Below are 25,300 nucleotides of genomic sequence, written 5' to 3'. Positions count from 1 at the left end.
TTCTTATATGTAAGGATTACATTAATAGTTGGCAGGGAATCTTCATCAAGGAGTTGCTACAATTTTTATTGCGAAACAGGAAAAAAAACAGTGACCGTTTGATTTTTTTCGTTATGCAAATTGGAGGTCTTCAGAAAATCGTAAAAAATCCTGCCTGTCATGGATACCTCCTCTCTACCAAATCATAATAACTTCTTGAATGTGTTAAGCCATAAAATGTAACAGTGATTGGATATTAACAACTGAAGTGGACATAAAGACAAAGGCGGGGAAAACACATTAGATATTTTGGGTTCGTACTATTTTCAGTGAAATAAAAATGCAAGTAGATACTTAAAGTGGAACTATTATGTGCATTTCAGGATAATTTATTTTTATTTCTGAGACCAGAGCGGCTGGGATTGATGGAGTTATTGTCACAAATCGCTTTGTTTACTTCAGACCGACCCTCTCCGTAGGCTGTCAGATCAGCCCGTGGGCAAAACGAGTGGATTGAGACTCTTCCGCATTAAGCCCCGCCTCCCGCCACCACGCTACATCGGGAGCGCGCACCGCACCTGCTTTCGCCGTCATTGTAACATCTCATAAACAGAAGGATTAGGCTAATATGAACTCAATAAAAAAAAAAAAAAGAAAATACCATGTCAACACATAGCATACAGCCCTACATGTTGGAACCTGAATCAGACCCTGAAAACAAAGTGGAAAACAGCAACCCACAGCAACGAATGCAGCAGGATGTCTCTCTTTGGCAAACTCACCAGCCATCGTTGGAAATAACTTTATCTGACGTTTTCCACCCGCCTGATGTATTTGTACATGCCCTTGTTAACCAGTAGAAGGTAACCAATCACCGAACCTTATCCCCGGGGACATCACAAGGATTTCGAAGTAGAAAGAAACACCCTAAAACGACGCGTTTTTCGTTGCCATGGAAACCGAATGCAGAGAGTGCTGGAACTCAAACTCAAACTCAAACATGCGTTTAGGTGATAAAAAAACAGTGCCGTTCACATGTCTGATGAGGATTCAACACTGCAACACTGTAGAAAGCTCAGAAAACTCCAAATACCATAATAGCACCCCTTTAAGGATGGTCAGATGCAGATACAGTTTTAAAGTTCAAATAAATTTTTATTTTAAGCCACAAAGAAATCCATTTCACAAAGTAAATTATTAATTGGACCCATAAAAGTAGTTAAGCAAAACAAAACTCTACTCAAATAACTGGCAACCAAGATAACAAACTCAAACAAACTGAACGAATGGAAAAAAAAAAAAACTGACCTAACAATTGAGACAAGGAGAAACATAAATAGCGGCTGATCAGCTCAAACAAAAAGACACAAAGGGGTGTCGCACAAAAACTTAACTAAGTTAACAGAAGAAATGGTATGGTCCGATTAGCTGGCCGTTCCCCATTGCCACCGGTTCTTGAGCCAAGGGATTGGAATCACTGAAACGCAAAGGAAAAACCAAATCAAATGAAGAAACAATAACACCACAATATAAAAGAAAATGTGCACCAATTTTAGAATATATGTGATGAACAAAAGCTTTAAAGTATAAGTTTAAATGTGTTTACTGCCATTTACTGCCTATGTTTGGCTGTAGATGCAGACATCACACCACAACTGAAACTACATCATTTACCAGTAGAGAAATGCAATTTCCTTTGTCCAGCTCATGGTATGTTATGCATGCTAACATCCTGTAGCCCACATAGGCAATTTCATCTTACAAACATCAAGTAATTGTTAAAAGTAAATGATTGTTTACCTGTGAGTGTTTTAATAAAAACGGTTTCTAGTCAAGAGGATCATGTGAGCTCTTACTCAAAAACAAACTATTTTAGTTTCGGTGCAGGGAGAATTTAATTTAGGGCCTGCAGCCTTATGTTGTTTTGCTTTATTTTTAGCTTTCTGTCTAACTTAATGTACGTCACAGTGCTGGTAGTTGTCATCCACAAAACCTTTGTGTTGAATAAAACTATAAATGGCTACCCAGAGAAACATTGTATCTTAAAAAAAAAAAAAGATTAATGAATCTAAAACATTGGCAAAATTAGATAAAAGGCTTTTCTGTTGTTTAGGTTTGCACCATGCTGCCAAAGTTTACTGCTTAGACTCTTTCAAAATATTTTGTTTTTCTTTGTTGTGTTTAGCTGTGAAATTAGCAACAACTAAGCTGTTCGTGATCTTGCTGTAACTGACTCAGATTACCCAAGCTTTCACATTTTTCAGAAAGCTTCGGACCATTTTTGGTTTTAGAAGAATAGGAATGTGTTGCCATTTTTGTAGAAATTGCACTTACACATTTACTTTGTTGTACATTCATCTATTCTGCAGTGCGTTATTGCACGAGAATACAAAGCTAAACTTTAGTGACACCGGTTAGTACAACATAACACAACCAAGTAGAGACTTGATTGCACATAAAACAGTCTTTAAAATAAACTTGACCTATTTTTACACTGACAAACCTAGGCTCCCAGTTACAGTAAAATAAGGTTATTTATTTCAGATTATTAGTTTTTAATAATTATTTTCTCTTTTATGTTGCTTGTAGACTTTTTTTTTTTAATGAAAACACTCAATAATTTCTTTTAGACAAACTTTTTTATTCATCTTTATAAACATAAATCTGTAGCAGAGTCAACTGGAAACATTTGCTTATTAGGAACAATTCCCTTTTATTTCATGGCGCTACGCTGCATTACCTATCTTAAAATCTATTTGTCCTTATAGTGTATTTACAACTCCAGATCTTTATCATTTGCTTTAACACAAACTGACAGTAAAAAGAAGGTGGGAGTTGAAGCTCGCTCTGACAGGGGACTCAGCCAGACGTTCCCAGCAGACCCTCACAACACGTTTGGGCCTGCCAGCTCTGACCGGCTTCCTCCCCCACCATCTGAGCCAACTCACCACCAGGTGATCAGTTGACAGCTCCGCCCCCCTCTTCACCCGAGTGTCCAAGGCATGTGGCCGCAGGTCCGACGATACGACTACAAAGTCGATCATTGAACTGCGGCCCAGGGAATCCTGATGCCAGGTGTACATATGGACACTCTTATGCTGGAACATGGTGTTCGTTATGGACAATCCATGACGAGCACAGAAGTCCAATAACAAAACACCATTTGGGTTCAGAGGGGGGGGGACCATGTCTCCCAATCACTCCCCTCCAGGTCTCACTGTCATTGCCCACGTGAGCATTGAAGTCCCCCAGCAGAACAATGGAGTCCCCAGAAGGAGCACCCTCCAGCACTCCCTCCAAGGACTCCAGAAAGGGTGGGTACTCTGAACTGCTGTTCGGTGCATAAACCCCAACGTGCAGGCACCAAGCTGGGGGCTGATGAGAATGCCCACACCTGCTCGGCGCCTCTCACCATGAGCAACTCCAGAGTGGAAGAAGGTCCAGCCCCTCTCGAGGGTACTGGTTCCAGAGCCCAAGCCATGCGTCGAGGTGAGTCCAACTATATCTAGTCGGAACCGCTCAACCTCGCGCACAAGCTCAGGCTCCTTCCCCACCAGAGAGGTGACGTTCCACGTCCCTAGAGCCAGCTTCTGCAGCCGGGGATCGGACCGCCAGGGTCCCCGCCCCTTGCTGCCGCCCAGCTCACATTGCACCCGACCCCTACGGCTCCTCCCGCAGATGGTGAGCCCACGGGAGCCGAGGGGTTGAGGGGATCCGACTTGGTGGCCTCAGGATTGGGTCCCTGCTTTTTGCGGATGACGTGGTCCTGTTGGCTTCATCTGGTCGTGATCTCCAGCTCTCACTTGAGCGATTCGCGGCCGAGTGTGAAGCGGCCGGGATGGGAATCAGCACCTCAAAATCTGAGACCATGCTCCTCAGCCGGAATAGGGTGGATTGCCCTCTCCGGGTCGGGAGTCAGGTCCTGCCTCAAGTGGAGGAGTTTAAATATCTCGGGGTCTTGTTCACGAGTGAGGGAAGGATGGAGCGTGAGATCGACAGATGGATCGGTGCGGCGTCTGTAGTAATGGGGGCTCTGCGCCGGTCTGTCGTGGTGAAGAAGGAGCTGAGCCAGAAGGCGAAGCTCTCGATTTATCAGTCGATCTACGTTCCTACCCTCACCTATGGTCATGAGCTGTGGGTCGTGACCGAAAGAACGAGATCTCGTATACAGGCGGCTGAAATGAGTTTCCTCCGCAGGGTGGCCGGGCTCTCCCTTAGAGATAGGGTGAGGAGCTCGGTCATCCGGGAGGGGCTCAGAGTAGAGCCGCTGCTCCTTCGCATCGAGAGGAACCAGTTGAGGTGGCTCAGGCATCTGGTCAGGATGCCTCCTGGACGCCTCCCTGGTGAGGTGTTCCAGGCACGTCCCTCTGGGAGGAGACCCCGGGGAAGACCCAGGACACGCTGGAGGGATTACATCTCTCGGCTGGCCTGGGAACGCCTCGGGATCCCCCCCGCAGAGTTGGCAAATGTGGCTGGGGAGAGGGAAGTCTGGGCTTCCCTGCTTAGGCTGCTGCCCCCGCGACCCGACCCCGGATAAGCGGCAGAAGATGGATGGATGGATGACAGTAAACTACATTGTTTACAAGAGGAGGTAAATGGTTTATTGTTTCATCCAGTTAAAAAAAAGAAATCTCTCAATTTAAGCAGGAGATTAGTTCTGCATGACATTAAATCAGATATTTTGTGCTAGTTACATAAAACAAGCAACTTAAAAGTATCCCTGCAGGATTGAATAAATTTAGCCATTTTCAGCTACTTTTTTACTTTGGTTTTTTACCAAACGATGAAAAAGCAAAGGGCAAATTATTTTAAAAATGAAACAACAGTTCAGCAATAACTCTGACCTGTTGACTCAGAGTCTGCTATGCAGTCTGGGCTGGGCTGAGTGAAGTCTGGACAAGTCAGTGATCTCACTGTGGTGGGAAAATTTAAGGGAATTTCACATGTAGAAAAACTGAGCCTGCTTTGGAAACTGACTGACTCACTATCGAATAAATCTCAGCGGAGAAATAACGCCAAAGTTAACTAAAAAAAAGCATTTAATTAAGCACTGAGTTGGATTTAAGTTGATATATCGTGATAGTAGTAACACTGTCAGTGCTTGAGACAATATTTTCCAGCAACCAATGTTACTAATAGCCAGAGGCGATTCTAGGATCAGATGTTCAGGGGCGCTGAGCATCCAGAGAGCTGCTGTGTGTGTGTGTGTGTGTGTGTGTGTGTGTGTGTGTGTGTGTGTGTGTATATATATATATAAAATAGTCAATTGATTAAAATATTTAATCGCGATTAATCTCATGAAAGTCATAGTTAACTCCTGATTAATCACAATTAATCGCAAATTTTAATTTATTCCAGATGTTCTTTGAATTATTTTAATACTCAAGAAAAAGTGAAAAATTTTGCCCTGTGCAAATGTTTTTTTTATTCCCAACAATGTTTAGTGTTTTACACTAACATGCTCACTTAATGCAGTCATTCACATTTGAAGCAGAATTTCAGAACACTTTCAGTAAACAAATGACAAAATTTGGTAGGGAAACTGATTACAAAAAAGTGCCCTTCAATAATTCTGTAAGGGATAAACAGGGTAATACAAATAAAGTGCACATCATTGTAAACTAGGACTCAGCCTATAGTGCATTTAAACCATGGCTTAAACCTTTCCTTCTTATGTTTCCTGTGAACATACTAGCAGAGGCTTATTAACTCAGCCATTAACTTTTCTCCAGAAAGAATGAACATTAACCAAAAACATTTACAAAAAAGAAGTGCCAGCCTATTACTTCTTTTCTTTGAGCCAGTTACTCAAACAGACAAGCCTGTTGACATTTTCAGGCACAGGGAAGCTTGCTTATTCTGAACAACATGTCCAGACAATGAAAACAACCTTTCAGAAGGTACCAATGTGGCAGGTGTTGCGTGCAAGGCGGGCCATCTCACTGTGTGAGATGGAGATCTGTAAAGTCAGCAGTCTTCCCCATGATTGTGCAGCCATCTGACCCAGACTGAGAGACCATTTGAAGGCTCTGGATACCGTTTGCATGTATTGTGAGTTAATTAGTTGATTACCATGTGACACCATGACTTTCTAAGATTGTAGTTTTTCACAATATTCTAATTTTCTGAGACACTGCAGTTTGGCTTTTCATTATCTATAAGCCACAATTATCAAAATTTCAAGGATTGAATATTTGAAATGTTTCACTCTATGTGTAATGAATCTATAAAATATATAGGTATTACATTCTGAAATGAGTGACAGAAAATATTGAACTTTTCATAATCTAATTTTGTGAGATGTACCTGTGTATATATTTATAAAATTTAAAAAGATAAATAAATATTGGGATTTTTTGCTTCACAATTTTAAAATAATCTTTTTTGTTAAAAAAAAAAATAGATACAATTTTTTTCATATAAATGTAAATAGTCCATTATAAAATTTATCTTTTTTTTTTCATTTTTATTGATCTTTTTACTTGTCTTATGGGGTATTATAGCAGAATGATGGTCTGCCTACTGTGTTGTTTTTTTCTTCACTGAAATTAAAAAAAATAATGAGCAAAAAGTTTTGTACATTTTTTAGTCCACAGCAATATCAAAAAATCGTGAGAATCACAATTTAAATCGGAAAAAAAAATTGGAATCGAATGTCATTGAGTATTGGGTATTATAGTATGATTCTTTGCTTGGGGGCTGTGGTTGCAGAAAATTGTAGAGACTTGTTGAATGCGTGCATGATGAGAGAGAGAGATGTCATATAGCAGCCATAGCTGTCTTAGAGAGTAATCTTTGGTCAGCATATCATACCTAGGCACACCCCTTACTTCATTTGCTCTCTGTCTCCATCCCTCTCTCCATCCGTCCTGCTTTTGCTATTTGCAACCTTGATTGTCAGCAGAAGCTCTGAGCTGCTGTAAATCACCTTCGTGCTTCTGCTTGTGCACGTATCTGACACGTGTACGTTTGCTTTGTTCATCATGCATGCATTAGTGTATAGGTGTGCATGTGCGCACACATGTGTGTGCACGTGTGGGTGTGTCATGATTGTTGTTGCAGGCAGGAAGGCGGACCACAGAGCATCGGCGTGAAGCTCTCACTCTTCTGACCTACTTTCTCTCCCGCCTCCCCACATCTGGCGCCGAATGAATGCACCAGATCAAATGCCAGCCATTCCAGCCGCTTTCACATTATTGCTGCATTCCCCTGTAACCACAGTTTTGCTTTTTCTGTTTACTTTTTGTTATGTTTTAATGCCGAATAGGCTTATGGAAATTCCCTCTATTGAGGTTAAGAGGATACAGCTAAGCCTGCTTCTTGTTGATGCTTTTCTTACTTAGTTGTGTAGTTGTTGAGTCAGCAGAGTCAAACTTTGGAAGTGGGGTCCTCACAGATACAGAAAAAGGTATTAAGGTTGTGCGCACAGTAGCAGCAGCCCAGCCTCCTGTTCATTTTACAGGCTAGAAAGCAAAGTCCCACTTAAACAGTCACTAACAGCTCCCATTATGGAAACTAATATGGAAACTCTAATCCTTTGGGGTTGTTTTTTTTTCTCATGCTCCGTCAACAGCTTGGTTGAGTCTTATGGGTTCGAAGCCAAGCAGTAGCTGCTGTTTTGGGGTACAGAATATTTTTGTTGTTTGTCAGTACATAAAGAAATAGACAATGGTTTAGTACAGACAATGTCGCTTTGGGACTGTCCTGTCACATGTGTTTCAGTTATTGGCGTGTCTAATTGATCAGTGGAATGGCTGTGAAAACATTTGACGTGGTAAGAATTCTGCAAAGGGTGCCCTGTCTCTTTTATGTTTATCTGCTGTCAGTCTTACTGGCTTTTGTGTGAACATCTTGCACAACTACAGACTATTGACTGCCAGATTTTGTGTTATTCTTTGAGTGCACACAAGACAGATGTTTTTGGAGTCCAGACTAGAGTACAGATCTTAAATCAAATCAAACTTTATTTATGAAGCACTTTTTACTACATTATAATGTAACACAAAGTGCTTTATTCACTATAGCACAGCTTAACAACACAGCTTATAGAAGCTGTGTTGTTATTCTACGTGTGAGGATAGTTCAGAGCTTGCCCACTAGTTCCCCTTTCTATATTGGTTGCACTAACCTCGGGGAAGGAGCACTTCCTTATGCTCGTTCCCTGCTTTCCTCCTCTTGTTCATGAGTTTTAATGAAGAGATGCATGTGCATTTGTAATACAACCATGACAGCAAAAGATATCACCTTGTGGGTATATGTTAAAGATCGAGTGAAGGTTTTCTGTGGGGTGCATATTTATAATGCTTTCCTCTGAATTAGGTCAAGTAGATCAATACAGGCTAATATGTGGAATAAAAGTGAAAACTGATAAATGATGAAGCATCTGAAATGACAAAAGAAAGAGTCGGGGGTACACACAGGAGGAACCGTGCCACTTGTGACGTTCACAGCTAAAAGGGGATTATGAATTGTTAAGCAGGGCACTGGGACACTGGCATTATTGTTCGTGTAGGACGTGGCTTTCCTCATTTGAAAGCCGGACTGATTGATAGCACTCCTAGAAACCCATGCAAGTCAACTTTATAAACACTGCTCTTGTTGAAGTCGAGGCCCATCTCAGGGTGTCTGTGCTTTTGTGCTGTTATGTAGCTTTGACCAATAGTAAACTCTAAGGGAATGCGAGAACTTCCTGTTGACAGTGAATACTCCCTTGCACAGATGGGTTTCAGAAAGAGGAAATTTCGTCCCCATGCTGCTGTGCTGTTTTAGGTGGTTTTGTGTCTTACAACCCACAAAGACAGATTTGTTGTACATCTTATGGTGTACTACAGCGTAATCTGCTGAAACTTAATTGAGTTTTCAGGATCTGGCCAGCAGGGACTTCATTTACTTTGTACTACTTGTGACTGGAGGTCTATCGTGGTTACAGTAATAGGATTTGAACCAGCAGCCTAAAGCCCCCAAGTAAAGCTCCTGAAACCAAGTCAGTGAGCTGGATGGCTGGTTACCCCTTTATTCCTGACATCATCATCACTCTGAATTCCTGAGCTTCCTCCTTTTGGTCACCACCTTCCTGGACTGTCTGGGATTTTTTGTGTCTGTCGCACTTGAAAGATTTGATTTTCATTCATCTTTCAAAATAAACTGGTTTCTGTTGGATTTCCCACTTAGTAGCATAACAGTAATTGCAGATAGCTAGCGGATACAGGGACAGCAACGGTAATAGTGCACAGACTCTCGTTATGCTGCCATTGCCTCCCGTTACATGTTTGCACTGACCAAAGCAGAGGTGGGGCTCCGGCTGTGTGATAATGACATGCCAGTGGTCTAGAGCTGCATCTTTTACAGCAGATTTTCCCTTGCACACAGATGTCGATTCTGCTCAGTAACTCGCTGATGGCGCACGGACAAAACAGCTTGCTTCCCCTGAATCTCTCTCTGTAGCTTATGAACAGAACTTTGTGGCGCAATGAAGGGGCAACAGTTGTGGCTTGAGCATGCTGTGTGAAATTGACTTAAGAATTATGCTACGAAAAGAAAAATGATTGTTTTGAACAAGACTGAGGTATAAGAAATTATCTATTTAATTTTTGGGGGCAACTTTGGTGTTTTTGCCTGTTAGCAACTCTCTTCTCATCTGGTTTTTCATGCTCATTTCTGTCTGGCACTGTAATAATAATAATGGTGTCCAAGGATACAATGACAGATGACTGGTGGAGTGGCATTCAAACTTCCAACCTTGTAGTCATTGGACCTGCTCTACCACCATCAGTCACTGCTGCCCTCAGCTGACAGATCACATTTTCTTAATGAGCAAATTTCCACAATATTTTATGTTCGACAAGTGATTCTGTTTCATGGTCTAGAAAAGCTTAAATGCTGTAATCCTGCTTGACGGTGTGGCTGATGTGGAGAAGGTGATGAAGGACATTGAAATCTCCAGCTTTTTTCCATTGTACACTTTGGCTTATTGAGCATGACTGGCTTATTTCTGAACACAGTGTTAGTCATGCTGATGCAATGGCATGGCAATGGCATAAACTGGTGGAGCATTTTAAACATTCACAACTCAATCAGTCCCATTTGTAGCATCTTGAAACTGAACTATAAGTTTATGCTAAATGGCTTTATGTAGATGTTCCAGCAGCTTGTATGATCAGAAGTCCCCTTCAGCAGAAACAAGTTCTCTAAGTGGATTCTGCAGACCACAATCTAGCTGCACCGCAGTGAAACGAAAGTGTTCCCAGATTATACATCCTGCTTCCCTTTCAGCATATTCTCTTGGAATATTAAAGAAGTTGTTAGTGTTAAATAAACTAACTTTGTTTTATTAGGATTATGAAACAACTCCAGTTATTGTCCTTGATGTATTTTAAAAGGTTTTTTCTTAATTTTAGAAAAAAAATTCAACTTGATTTTATCAGTTCCCTTATGACGAAAGAATGTATCGTATATTACAACCTAATGAAATCTTACACAATAACGACAGCAGTCATGTTCACGTAAACCGATTTGGTATCAGTAAATATCTGTATCAGCCGATATCCACATGTCAGATAAAGGGATCTGATGGGAACCCCAAAACATCTGATCAGTTCATATCTACTTGGACTATTACTAGTGCATTTGTTTGATTTGAGTATGGGATTGTTAGTTTTTGATTGTCTCTGGTTTTTGTTTGTGAAAACCTTTCATCTGATTTTCAAGTTAAAGGGAAAAAAAGCATTTTCATTTTATTACAAGTAGAACTGTTTAGGTTGTTCTGGTCAGTCAGTCCGTTTCAGTCATAAAACACTGTCTTTTTATTATGCAGTTTGGCTGTTTACCAACTTTAAACAATAGAACTTTGTTCCCTAAACCTAGATTTTATTTTTTTTACTAGTGTTTACTTATTTTATGTTGGTTTATTGGATTGCATATTTATTATCTGCATTTTTTTGTTACATCAATCCCAGGCTTTACTTTTTCATAGCTTTTACAGCAGTAAAAATGTTTAATAAGCACCCTATTGCCAAGCCGTAGTAATATTTTGATCATTTTAAAATTTTAATTGGAGCTGTACAGATAACATAAAGAACAAAGACACTGCTTTGTTTGGAGAATTATGTATGTGTTGTGGCCGAGATTATTTGCCATGTGCCGTCACTGGAGTTTAGAAAATTCACTTCATTCATTCATTTATATCTCTCCATCCATCCAGCCATCATTCAGCTGCTCTTTGACTCAGGGTTTTGCTCAGTTTTTTGCTACACCAGCTGGCTGCTGGAACCGCTGCCTGCTTTCATGCCTATATAGCCATTTTGTATAACTTATAATTAACTTAGGCCCCAGTCTAAAATCTGCATAAGTGTGTTAGTGTTTAGAGCTTGTTGAGAGCAGCACTTATCAGATAAAAGTGTTTTCATTGCCATGGCATGTGTGTACACACGTGGACACACAGACACAGTTTTCTTCCATGTCTCTGGCTCAGTAGCCACTCAGTGTGGGCGTTGTTTTCGCTATGGCTACTGGGGTTAGAAAGGGGGTGTGGACGTTTGGTGCATGGATGCAGCAAAGCCTGACAACCTCTAGTGGTGGTTTAGATAAACTGCATCTCTAACCAGTGCTGACTGGATCTGGAAACGGTTGTTTCCACCAGAAGTAGTAAGAAGGGCTGTTTCATGACAACCATTGACTCTACCGTACAACCACATACCATGATATAAATTAGGCCTAACAGATATAATGAAAGTTATTCTCTGCTTTCATCTTCATTGTAATACACTAGAATCAGAATATTTCAAGTGTCATTGTTTGATTATTTATTATTTTTATTTGTTTATTTAATGTGGTTAAGAGCTGAAAATAAATTAACTGCATCTGGAGACAGAAACACCAGCGCCTCAAAGCAAACTGTGTTTTCAAACCATGAATGTCATCTGCTCTATTTCTCTTCTTCTTCTAGTTCTACCTCCAGGCCGGAAGGAGGCCCCACTTCATCCACGGCACAGGGAAAGAGCGGGACGCATAAAATCTGCCTTGTGTGCTCTGATGAGGCTTCAGGGTGTCATTATGGGGTTCTCACATGCGGCAGCTGCAAGGTCTTCTTCAAGAGAGCAGTGGAAGGTGCAGACAAAGAAAAAAAAATCATTTTTGGCTCTTTAATTGTTATGACTGTTTGTTGTACTTCAGTAAATAAAGGTTAATGGTAAATAACTGGCTCTTCGTTGTCCGTGTGCTTCAGGCCAGCATAACTATCTGTGTGCTGGGAGAAATGACTGCATTATAGACAAGATCAGGCGGAAGAACTGCCCAGCCTGCCGCTTCCGCAAGTGTCTGATGGCAGGAATGAACCTGGAAGGTGCGTGAAAACAACACTGAAAATTTGAAGTCTTTGTTTCTCCTCATTTGCTCATTTTTACCCATTTTTCTCCTTTGCAGCTCGCAAAACCAAGAAGCTGAACCGCTTAAAGGGTGTCCAAAACAGTAACCCCCCTGAGCTAGTACCATCCCCTCCAGTTGAGACCCGCTCCCTTGTACCCAAGTGCATGCCGCAACTCGTCCCCACTATGCTCTCCCTGCTGAAAGCCATAGAGCCAGACACCATCTACGCCGGCTATGACAGCACCCTGCCTGACACCTCCACCCGCCTCATGACCACCCTCAACAGGCTTGGAGGGCGACAGGTCATCTCTGCTGTTAAGTGGGCCAAGAGTCTGCCAGGTTAGTGTTAACAACTAGTTATCTGATGGTGCTGTTACAAGTAGCAGAGGACTTGTAAAGTGTTTAGATTTAGAACTTGATGCCCAAAACTCAAGTTTTGTGTTGACTGCTTTAATTGTTTGACACCATCTGCAACCTCAGATGTAGCCGTGTGTGAAATCACTTCATTTGTCGCCACCCTTCTCACGTGGCGTGAAACAGCTGCCATGCTCTGCTACGCTGGGATGTGCATACATTTACTAAACTAAGAGGAATCTGACTTTGGCCCAAAATGTAAAAATTCACTCAGGTGTATGTGTGTCAGTGATGTCTGCTCATACAGAATGCATGTCTTATGTATTTTTAAACTGCATGCCATGCTGCTCATCTAATTTAATTTACTGAACTCCCACGTTGACCACCACCCCTCTCACACATACGGACTAAACTTGTGGCCCGTCGAGGCGTTAACCATTGTTTGTTTCTCCTCAGGTTTCAGGAACTTACACTTGGATGATCAGATGACTCTGCTGCAGTGCTCCTGGCTTTTTCTCATGTCCTTTGGTCTGGGCTGGAGATCTTACCAACAATGTAACGGCAACATGCTCTGCTTCGCGCCAGACCTCGTCATCAATGAGTATGCACTGTTTGAGTTCAGTTTGTAGTCTAGCTCTTCATATTTAATTTGACAACAGGAGAATTAGACAAGTTTGTTAAAAAAAAAAAAAAAAAAAGGGTTAATTGAGAATTGATTTGATACTTCCCAGTTTGTTTGTCGTCACTCCCCCCTCCCAGTTTGCCAACATTCAGTGCAGGGCAGCTCTGTGCTGTGTGTCTGTCAGTTGTCATCAATGTTTCATCTCTCGCATAAACTCGATGACTTTACTGAGAGCGCAGGGCTCGTTCAGTGCAGTCTGCTTCAGGCCATAATAAAGTCATAAATTGCTTTTTGCTTCTTTTTTCATTATCATGGCTGAAAGTTAAGTAGATCATAATTAATATCTGATGGGAAGTTCTGTTCACCATGTAGGAGCCAGCCTTAAAGCAAAAGTCAGCTCCAGCAATTATTTAGAAATTTATTTTTATCTTAGAGTTGTTTGCAGTTAAGTATGTCAAACAGTTTGGAGAAATGTTTTTGCCTGTAATGGAAAGAGTGGTTACGAAGCTTCCCCTGGAGTTTTTGTAATTTGTGCTTTAAATGGCTGTTTTTTTTTTCTTCACTTTGACAGAAGAAATTAAAAATAAAAAAGGAGGTTCTTGAAGCCTCATTCAAATATTCTGAATTTAAATCAGACATACTTCACTGTACAAGATTGTGTCTTTTCAATATTGTCTGTTTGACACAGCAGAGAGCGGATGAAGCTACCAGACATGGCCGACCAGTTTGAGCAAATGCTGAAGATTTCCAACGAATTTGTCCGGCTGCAGGTTTCCCATGACGAGTACTTGTGCATGAAGGTCCTGCTACTGCTCAGCACAGGTCAGACTTTTGCTTTTCAGCATCTTATCTGCCTCCTCTCATCACTCCACTGTTGCAAACCAGCGGCTGAACTGTGTCAGAGCAATCATTACAAAAGCCATTATACTAACCTACTACTGGCAACAGTCAGTAGAAGTTAATGTGAATAAATGCGCAGGATAATTTATCACATTGCAGCACTTTTCCAACTGACATTCATCATTAGTAGTTCATCATTAGTTAATTACAGACTAAAGACAGTACAGGAATCTGGTGTAGGAAAACCAAGATTCAATATTTATAATACATATATCAGATGCTGCTTTTGTTCCTCATCTTGTTATGTTCTTCAGATTTACTTATTTCTTGTCTTGGGTGTTTACAATGCTTGTCTCCTCTCATACAGTGCCAAAAGACGGCTTGAAGAGCCAGGCGGTGTTTGACGAGATTCGGATGTCATACATCAAGGAGCTGGGGAAAGCTATAGTGAAGCGCCAGGAGAACTCCAGCCAGAACTGGCAGCGTTTCTACCAGCTCACCAAGTTGTTGGACTCCATGCATGAAGTATGTAGATCCATTACTCTTTAAGTACTTTTAACGGTGTGTTCAACCAAACCTGAACACTCGACGCTGGTCACTAAACTGCCACTTTTGTGTCCGACGCCCAAAATGCTCCCAACGCTCCTGATGCTCCTGATGCTCCTGCCGCGTCTGCCGCTTGTCTGGAGCGAGCGGCAAACGCGGCGGAAAAGAGAGGGGGAAAGGCGGCGCTTTTCTTCCGGTCAGTCTGAATGATGGCAGATTCAGTAAAACGATGGCATGGTTTTATTTAAAAAATAAAGCTAGAGAACGTTGTTTAGGGCAGTGATAGTCAGTGTTAATGCAACAAGAGCTGCACTCAGCAGAGAGCCGCCCCCCCCAAAAAAAGCGTTGCTAGGCAACGTATCCTGCTACGTTGCCAAATCAGTAACATTCAGCTTTTTAGCAAGGAATGGTTATCATAAATATTGCACAGAGTAATGGCGTCTCAGCCCCGTGTCTGGGTTAACCACAGGAATCCTCCAGGAGCTGATCGCTCTGATTGGTTGACTTCCCGCGTCAAGCGGCCAAAGTTTAGCTTTGCCCATCTCCGGCTTTTGATGCGTGTCGAGCTTAAAAAACTTCACACATTTTCAGCGCGTTCTTTGCGGAACGCCAACACCCAAAACGCGATGCGAGAAAGCTCGACTCCCCCTTGCTGCGCGTCCACATAGACTTTACATGGAAACCTGCCGCTCTTGACGCTCAAAACGTGTTTGGGCTGAACACACCGTAAGACATGTTACATAATAAAGATGGCTTTGAGTCATGCAGACTTTAGTCACCTTTGCATTACTTTCGTCACAGCTGTGAAAGTGTAGCCTTAAAGAGTTTTTTTTACAGTACATCACATAAAAAGTCATTTTAGCATAACTGACCTGCAGTGGTTCTGTAAAACAGCAGTAGTGGATGAAAGCAGGTTAGACCTCACTTTTCTACATTTTTAGATGAATTCAACATTTACTTTCTTCTGGGTTTAATTACCACAACAAGCAAGCAGAATAAAAACATGATTTTTATTTTACACAGAAATCTATATGAAGCAAATGCAAGTGATTTGTGTTAAAGCTGTGGAGGAAAGTTGTCGAATACATCCATTCAAGCTTCATCTGCAGAACAATCCTCGTTAAGCACAGTTTTCTTTTGTTCATGAGACTTGAATGAGGAGAAAAACAAGCCGCTTCTGCAGATAATTATAGCAAGAAGAAGCACAGGGTAGGACAGCTGTGACAGTGCTGTTTTTTGTTGAATAACAAGATCTGCTGGATTCCTCTGAACAGCTGATCATAATGCAAAATTAAACAAACCCATCCTTTATGTGTGCATCTGTTAAGGTGACTGCATTAGTCTAGACGTGCACCGTGTTCGAAGTGATGAGTATGTTTTACTGATTTTATCAGAGTGCTAAACCATAGAGGTTGCATTCGTGGACTTCATATTACAGTTGTGGATGATTAGCTGAAAACCATGCAGCTCTTCATCAGAAACACGTTTTATATTTAATGCGCTCTCCTTTCGTGTGTCTTGCAGATGGTTGGTGGATTGCTCAGCTTCTGCTTCTACACCTTTGTGAATAAATCCCTGAGTGTGGAGTTCCCCGAGATGCTGGCAGAGATTATCAGCAACCAGTTACCAAAATTCAAGGCCGGAAGCGTAAAGCCTCTCCTCTTCCACCAGAGATGACTGTTTCCTGTATCAGACATGATGCCTTAAGATCCCACCACATCACCTCACCAGCCCAATGCAACACACCGGTCCCCCCTCCCACACACACACATACATGCACACAAACACACCCCAAGGAGCAACGATAAGAGCACTGACCATCTAACGCTAGGCATGAAAGAGAGATGGCAGCATTTTTAGGAGCGAGAAGTGGGCTCACAGGCCTGGTGAGAGAGATCTTTGTGGAAACCAGACCGTGAGCACAAGAGGTTTTGTCTTGTTGAACTGAGATGTAGTGTCTAACCGAGAATAGGAAATGTTTGTTTAAAGAAAAAAAGACAAAAAAAAATCGCAGAGTAAATAGGCTAACATCAATGTCGTCTCAGGTGTCTTACCTTCAAAGTCAGAACGATATCTAAAATAGATAGAACAAATATCTATGTACAGGTTCTGATAGTATTTTCTACATTTTCACATGACAGCAGTTTATACAATTTTCCAGGTCAATGTTACCCGAGAGGGTAACAAAGCTTAATAACATGCTCTTAAGTAAGTTTTTATGTTCCACTTTTAGTTTTTATAGGTTGTAACAAAATGTTTTTCTGTCACATGAAAAAAAAACTGTTTTGTAGTGATTTAAAAAAAAAAGAAAAAAAAAAAAGCATATTTCTTTGCTTTGATTAAGTAACTTTGGACATAAGCAGTTCTGTGGGCCTGTTACCTGACGTCCACCATTCACAGAATGATTTCTCCCACAAGCTGACCTCTTCCAGGTTTACACACGTCGATTACAAAAGGGAAAAAGATGTGCCTTTTTTGCTTCGAATATCATCTTAGCCATTTTCTTCCGACTGTACTTCAACCTGTCATTGTCTACCTTCATTATAAGTTGATTGTACTTTTTATACAACACGCTGAAGCAGCTTTCCTTTTTTTTTTCAATGGCTGTTTATCGTTAGAAGTGGCAGCTCAGTCTTTTCTTAGTGTGTTGAAATGATCCTTAAACATTCAGCCTGCTTCCTTTCATTGGGTCTCCTGCACACACTGCTGCACAAGTGCCAGCTGAGCACTTTGTGAAAGGCTTTAACAGACTGTGAAGAAAGACTGTTATTCTGCGTTGGTCTTTCACGCAAGACTTTAGATGGAAGTTAGAGGTTTTTGTTTTGACAGCATCCCACACTCCTGCCCCAGTCATTTGTAAGTAGAATGTGATGGATACCTGCGACTACCAATCACAAGTGAGAGGGCATGTTTTATCGTGTTGGAAAGTTTGTCATTTTTATATAATTGAAGAGTACTAATTTCTCTGGCTTTTAACATGGCGCAAAGTGGTTGAATTATCACCGTCCTTCAAGTCTTTTTTAACATCTTCTTTTGGTTTATTAAAAAAAAAGGAAAGGAAAAAGTCATAATTGCATCGATCACCCTCCCTCAGCTCTGTATTTTTCCTTGCCGAGTGTCTGCTTTGGATGTTTTATTGTCAGCCTTTGTATGTTTTTGTTTTTTGTTTTTTTTGTTGCATTTGTTGATGGAATAGTTGAATATTTTGAGAAATATGATTATATTGTGTTTTGCCAGGAGCTGGGATGATTGACAGCATTTGTCATATGTAGCTCTCAACTTGAAGCTTGATTTAAGTTTAAAGAGCTGGCTCTGTCTGGAGGGAACAAAGCTTCTTCTTTAAAGTCTGGTGGATCATGAAACAACTTCATGACTGAGGAGGAAGTTACATCCTGGAGCTTCTTCTGTTTGTCTGGCAGCTCATCCCTGGGAATAGTCCCATATATCACCCACAGTGAGAGGCTTAAGTGTTGCTACTTTTTTCTTATTTAGATCAAATAAACATTTAAAATGCTTTTCCCCGGATGTAGAGGTGCTGGAAATCAGAACCATCTGTTTCCTCGTGTCCCGTCTTTAAGCTAATGGTTGACTGCAGCTTCACATTTATTGAAGAGTCGTGTTAATATCGTCTAACTTAGCAAGACAGCGAATAGGAATATTTCTCTAGATGTTTGTGTGTTGCTTTTTAAAATGAACAGTTTATGTGATAGACAACTTGTGTAAACAGCACTTTGGATCAGGCATTGGCAGATTCATTATCCTGTTAACCTCCTACAGCTGCTGATAACCATGAACCCCTCCTCTCTGCTTCTTCAGCATCCCATATGCAACTTATCCGAATGTTTGTCTTTAGTACCTCTGCATGTGTGTTTGATTGTTTGCTACTAGTCAGTCCCCAGCATTTGAAAGTGCTTCACATCAGTAACCTCATACAGACTTGTCATGAAAAAAGTGTAACATTACCGGCTGGGGAAGAAGGCAAAATGCATCCTTTAATCTCTGGGAACTATTTCAGTGCCAAAACTCTTCTTTTGTCTGTTCAGTAATGCTGGAAGTTGGTCAGTATTTTTTACCAGGAGGAAACAAATCCAAGCATCGACGTGTATACATTTGTCCAATGAGTAGAGGCAGAAAGCTTGAGGTTCAGTCCCACACATTAACACAGGTCTGACAGTAACTCTGAGATGTGTTGCAGCACTTTCATTAGGTCTGCGTAGCTTGTCTCGAGTGTCTTTCATAACCCCAACATGTTTTTTTGTCAACAACAAAGTTTTAATATGAATGTGATTCTTACAGAGCGGTTCAGTTAGTTGCAAAGAAATATTGTTGGCAGATGAAAGGTAGGGAACCGTCAGGAATAGATAGAGAAATATGTCAAGTGAATAAGAGTAAAGTGCTCACTTTTATATTTAAATATGAATTATGGCAAAATGTACTGTTTCTAATGTCTGTCTCAACACAACAGAAAAAGCACCCATTATATTTTCCACTACTCCAGAGCTCAGGTTAATAAGAAAATGGTCTGATTCACACGGTGTGATATTGTCCACATTCACTTCTGACATGCAGAACCAAAAAAAAAAACAAAAAACAGTTTGACAGTTTGCATTTATCAAATGTGTCGGTCTCTGTGTTTCATGGTGTTTTTATGTGTCAGGAAAAACGTTTAGTGAACAGATGCAGCAAAGTTTTAAGGAGTCGGCTGCCGCCGCCGTCATTCACAGCATCTTTAGGCTCAGACAAAAGATTACTTTTGTTTGAGGTTTAATCAGAATACTTGCAAACCATCCTCATTACCTGTTAAGGGTTACTTTCACATTCAGTATATCCAAATCTCTGCTGCTGCTCATTTATACAAGAATATATATATATATGTAGAGAGAGAAATATATATATATATATATATATATGAAATCGCACACTTGCCTCTTTTTGCTCAAAAATGTATCCTGTTTACTTTTTGTACATTTTTGAGGAGGACTCCTGAATATGCAATAGAAATGATAATCTATCACCATCAAATAATGTGCTCACTTTTTTTAGTTTTTGTTGTTTTGTTTTTTTTCTTCTTCTTTTTTTTTTTTTTTTCAATATAAGCTAAGTGCATACAGGAGAGTTACTTCTATCTTTATCTCTGCAGGCCAGATTTTCAGGAAACCGTAATCAGTCCAGCCGGACTTTACGCTAACAGCCTATTTGATGTTTGACTACAAGGTGACCAAAGCAAGTACCAATTTAACATGAAGTCAGTCTAACTGTGGAACTCAAGATGACAAATGTACAGTTCTTTGTTTTTAAACACTTTTTTTTTTCTTACTTTTCGGTTTGTTTTTTACTCTTTATGTGATGGCTTTGGTCATACTGTGTAATACTGTGAATAGAATAGGACTCGGTCTTTTTCATACACAAACTGTTTGTGAAAGTAATCAACCAGCTTGAATCTAAAAAAAAGATTTGCACTACCCAAATATTGTTTGAAAATCTATTTTATATTAAACTTATGCAGACATTAACTTGGAGAATTACAAAGGGCGGATCATGTTATCATGTTTCACTGGTAAATGCTTTCTCTATAAAGCTTTTTGTTTCGCTTAAAACAAGTTTAATATATACATATAATCCATTGTAAAGAAAATGTGGTGTATTTGTCTTCATATGATAGTTTTTCAGTACCTACCCTCTGTATTATTTCTTCTCCGTAGTGTGACTTGTTGATCTTTTCTTCCATTGATTAAAGGTTGAACCATATGTTTGTGTGGTACTTCTCGATAAAAAGGAACTGTATGCTGATGTTTGCCCCGATACTAATGCGGTGATTCTGAACAATGGACACAGTAAGCTCGTTGTAAGCCTCTTTCCATGATTACACTTGTTCATCAAATAAATATGTTTCTCCATTCTGACAGCTGGTTTATTGACTGCTGAACTTGCCTTTCCACAGTCCGGCTCCTCTCATTGGAATGAGATAAAAGAAAGCATGTGAGGTTTTGATTGGCTGTCCTGGGTGATAAATTAAACAAATGAGTGATTTAATCACATGACAGAGCTAATAAGAATCAAATCAAATAAAAACTCTGACTGCACTTAGTCATTAAGCATGTGGAGTAACAATGTCTGACAATGCAAAGATGTGATGCAAGTAAAAGCATGTTTCATGTAGCTTCCCATACGATCGCATACAACTGAGATTTCGGAAAAGTTCTACTACAGCAGATTATTTTTAGGTTAATTTTTTTCCCTGAAACAGGAAATGCTTACAGAAGCAACATCCCTTAAAATAAATGCTGAATTAATTGTTTAAATTACTTTAAAATCTCAGTTTAACTCTGTCAGCTTCATACAAGTAATGGTAAAGTAAAATTGTAGCCATTCAACTTTTTCAAGCGTTTTTATTCATTTATCCTGAAATCTCTCCTGATTTTTTATCATTTTTTGATCTCCTGATCATTTTTCTTTGTGTTCACATTGTCGTAAATAATTAAATCGATGTTTAAAACTATTAACACTTATAGAAACATCTGGTTGAAATGTAACCACTATGTCAACTACAGTTGCATTAGACATGAGTAAATGCAGGAACGATATTCTGAAACAACAAAGGGGAATTTATTGTAGTTCGGATAGCAGTTTACTATTTTAACTCTGGAAATCAATTATATTTTACAGAACACTGAGCTCAATTGAAATTAAACCTATTTGAGCTGGATATTCAGTCTTGCACATGAAATTATCTGCATAGAAAATAGTTTATGCAAGAAACAGTTTAATTTTATGTTCTCAAATTAACATCAAATATTTGTGTCATTTGGGGATTGGGAGGGGATGTAATTGCTGGCCAGGGGGGAAAAATGTTATCTGTGCACATAGAGCTCTATGAGAACTGGGATCCAGTGGTGTAGTCCAGGGTATACGCAGGTATACAGAGTAGACCCACTTCTTTTTTAGTCAGCATTGAGTGTACCCACTTGCAAACCCACTGTGATGCTGCTTTTCCAATTACAAACATCCCTACACATGTATCTAGTCACCCAGCAGCTCAGCTAGGGTTACCTTTGCTACACTAGTGCAGTTAGAGCTGCGTTAACTTTAGCCTGAACATAAATATAATAAAGATATATGTAGCCTATATATGTCTATGAGCCTGTCCCTCATTAGTCTGTGTGCCAGTATTGGTTCAGTCGTTTCACAACTCTTCCTCCCTGAAACCGAAGAGCAGAAATTTTGTGACAATAAAGAAATATACTGATGCATTTCTGGGGTAAACTAAACAGAGTAGTCTTGCATGTCATCTTTTCTGAAATAGTGTTTTTCTGGGCTACTTTTTTTGTTTGTTGTTGTTGTTGTTGGGTCTTTTTATTGTTTGTTTGTTTTGAAGGGTGAAAAATTGAAAGTATACCCACTTCTTGAGGGACCACTACACCATGGCTGGGATCCATATACTGAAGTGATCCAGCTGCTGTCTCTTTCCCACCACTGATAGTTTCCCTCCACAGTCCACTCCATCACTAGCAGGAGAATGTCATAAATGTAGCAGATGGCTTAAAATCAAAAGAGCAAAACCTATTACATAAAGTTGACAGCCAAAGATACAAAAATGGCTACTCTCTCCATCACGTTTTAGAAAGTAGCTTCATTTAAAAAAAAAAAAAAGTTTTAGACATAATTATGGGCTCTTTATTTAAACCTCGGTGTCTGTTGAGCTTAAATGTACAGGGAAATGGCAGATAGCTTCCTGTGTTTTAACCGTACCTGGTGTTTTATTGCATACACTTGCAGCAGAGTCGTGCACCATCATGACCATGATCCCAATAAACAACCACACACAAGGGGCACTTTTTTTTTTTTTTTAATTTAAGCCGGAGTCGGGGGCGCGCATGCTGCCTGCGTGTGGTCTCCGCGTTCAGTGACGTTCCCACTGCAGGGCACAAACCCACTGACTGATTCCACGGGAAACTATCTCCCTATGCTAAACCCACCTGCTGTGTCACGGGAAAGTTTCCTCTCAGCAGGATGGCGGATGGAGAGATGTTCGCACTGGAGGAACAGGCTGCGGAAAGCGACCTGCATCTGCTGGACTACCGGCGGCTGACTCGGCTTTACTGCATGAATGGCGGACATCACCTTCAGATCCTTCCCGATGGGACGGTGCAGGGCCAGAGGGACGACCAGGATGTTCACTGTAAGGCTACATCTGCATACGAAGCACGACAACATGATGCGTTCACTGCCTTTTCTGCAGGAGCATCAGGAAAATACCAAACCAAACTCTGTTTAACAACATAATGTGGAAGCTTGTTGCTGATAGATTGTAGATAAAAAAAAAAAAAAAAAAAAAAAAAAAAAAAAAAAAAAAACCATACAGGAAACCCCACTAATTCTTTTATGACCTTCATATTCTAAATGAACCTGTCTGCATGCGGGAATTTTACAAAAGAAAACAAGTAAGGACACTTTTGTCCTTACTTGAGCTTGGGTCACACTTATGTACAAAATTTAAAAAAAAAAAAAAAAAAAATGAAAGCGATAGGAAAGGTGTTTCTTCGTGTAAACTTTAGGATGTTCGGGTTTTTTTTGTTTTGTTTTTTTTTACCTCCATTTTTCTTGCAAGTTCCTGCCACAATCACACAACATTGGTCAACTGTGGTGAATAGCCTCCCTGTGAATTTATAAAAGCTATAAAAACCTTTATTGAATGATGAAGCCTGCTGGCCTGTAAAGTATTGTAATTGATCATTTCATCTTTCCTGACTACAGAACAACTTGAAGCCATGATACTCCCTCCACCCACAGGGAGGAAATTTAACTGTTGTGCTGTTCAATCCCAAAATATGATGCCCACTTTTGATATAAAAATGTAGTTTTTCATTGGTCATCTGTAGTTTTCTTGGTGTTCCTCAAATGTGTTTTTAGCTTTTTGTATCTCTTAAATATTTAACCTAAGATCCTGTAAGTTGTGGTGGAGGTATGCTTTATGGTTTAGGAAAGCAGACTGTGAATACTTAAGCAATGTTGTTTTTTAATCACTGAGAAACACCTCTAGTAACACCACACTAAAAACATATTTCTCATCAGTCCTTACTTTTAAGAATACTTTAGTTCTGATGTTTACACTGAGGTCTACAAGATAAAGATGAATTTTTCCTGAGTCTCAACAGCCAGCATCTACTTGGAGACGTTTGGAGATCTACGGTTTTTTTTGTTTTGTTTTTTTTTAAATTTCTTCTCCTTTCAGCTGTTTTAAAGATCAAAGCTGTGGACGGAGGTGTTGTTGTCATCCAAGGAACAGAAGCCAAACGATATCTGGCCATGAATGATGAAGGTCATTTATACAGCTCAGTAAGTATCCATAGCTGATTGTTTATGTTACAGCTTCATTTGACCAGACCATCTACTTTCTGTGAATGTTCACTTAGCTATTCATACTTGCTTTTGAACTTTAGGATGACATTTATTATTAATCCTCCTAAACTTTAGTCCAATAAAAACATGTTCTGCTTTTGGTTTATTTTGTTTCTCTTTCAGCCTACTGTTACTGAAGAATGTTACTTCCTGGAGAAACTTGAAGAAAACCACTACAATACATATAAGCCACAGAAATACCAGGACAACAACTGGTACGTAGCCCTAAAAAAGAATGGAAAACCCAAACTTGGTCCAAGAACCCACATTGGACAGAAGGCAGTCTTCTTTCTTCCCAGAAAGTTGGACAAGGACCGCGACTGAAGACGGCAAAATGCACAGCAGTGTCTGCTGCTGGAGTGACATGGAAACATTAACAGTGATGATACGGGAGATCACAGAGGTGACACCGTTGCAAGTTCATCTGCTGGTTTTCTTGATAATGGAACTTAATCTACATTAAAATACATCAGATCAAAACTAACAATAATCAATGCACCTTTCACTTTAGTAAATTAACATTTGCTTTTCATTTACATACAAAAATAAGCAACAAAGACACAACCTGCAGTTTAATGCAAATTCTTTCAGCAAAGCTGGGTAATACTTATTTCAGTCCATCATCAGTATTTTGCAAAACGATTTTAAACTATATGAAACTTGGTGCAAAACGAGAGCATGTGCAAAATAAGAATCCTGTAAATTATGGTGGAATAATATTTGGTAAGAACGTGCAGGATGTTATTTTTGTTATGGATCCAGGTTTGGTTCTATGATTGTGACCTGAAAAAGAAAAGGCACAACCCATTTGCATGGAAGAAAACACATTTAACCTGACAGTAATGCTGGCCTGGTGAAGAGGTGGTAATATCCATAATGTCAGATAGATATTTAATGGGATGCAATGATTCTGCAGATAAATACAAAATAAATAAACATCCAGAAAATGTGTGGTTCAGAGTCAATAAGCTTTAGCAGATTCGTAGGCCGTTTTACTTTTCTGCTACAAAGAGCTGCCAAAACAATGAACAAGAAAACAGTTTGACCGACATATCAATGCTTTTCTGGTGTAATCCTAAACAGACTTCAGTGTTTCAGAGTTTTTATTACTCCTTTAATAAATCTTCCCACAAGAGTTTAGAAATTAGTGTGATGCTGCAAATCCTCCCTGCAAACAATCATGAATGGTTGCGCTAT

At 40.1% G+C, this 25,300-nt stretch overlaps 2 protein-coding genes across 2 annotated transcripts in view; both read left to right on the top strand.

Annotated features, from left to right (window-relative positions):
- Positions 1-20,585, top strand: part of nr3c1 (nuclear receptor subfamily 3, group C, member 1 (glucocorticoid receptor)) — a 28,114-nt gene extending 7,529 nt beyond the window's left edge. The window contains exons 3-9 of the mRNA XM_079249984.1: positions 11,924-12,084; positions 12,203-12,319; positions 12,400-12,681; positions 13,153-13,297; positions 14,010-14,140; positions 14,526-14,683; positions 16,229-20,585. Of these exons, the coding sequence (XP_079106110.1) occupies positions 11,924-12,084; positions 12,203-12,319; positions 12,400-12,681; positions 13,153-13,297; positions 14,010-14,140; positions 14,526-14,683; positions 16,229-16,381 (1,147 nt within the window). The 3' untranslated portion in view covers positions 16,382-20,585. The remainder of the gene's footprint in view (positions 1-11,923; positions 12,085-12,202; positions 12,320-12,399; positions 12,682-13,152; positions 13,298-14,009; positions 14,141-14,525; positions 14,684-16,228) is intronic.
- A 2,129-nt stretch (positions 20,586-22,714) lies between these two features.
- On the top strand, positions 22,715-24,427 carry fgf1a (fibroblast growth factor 1a; the record flags this gene model as incomplete). Its single annotated transcript, XM_079250165.1, has 3 exons — positions 22,715-22,883; positions 23,937-24,040; positions 24,227-24,427. The coding sequence occupies 3 exons, from the start codon at positions 22,715-22,717 to the stop codon at positions 24,425-24,427; spliced, it is 474 nt and encodes a 157-aa protein (XP_079106291.1).
- Positions 24,428-25,300: the final 873 nt, after the last annotated feature.

This window comes from Telmatherina bonti, assembly GCF_933228915.1.
Source record: "Telmatherina bonti genome assembly, chromosome: 12".
Classification (NCBI taxonomy): Eukaryota; Metazoa; Chordata; class Actinopteri; order Atheriniformes; family Telmatherinidae; genus Telmatherina; species Telmatherina bonti.
Note: the sequence above shows the minus strand (reverse complement) of the source record. Positions and strands in the feature narration are given on the sequence as shown.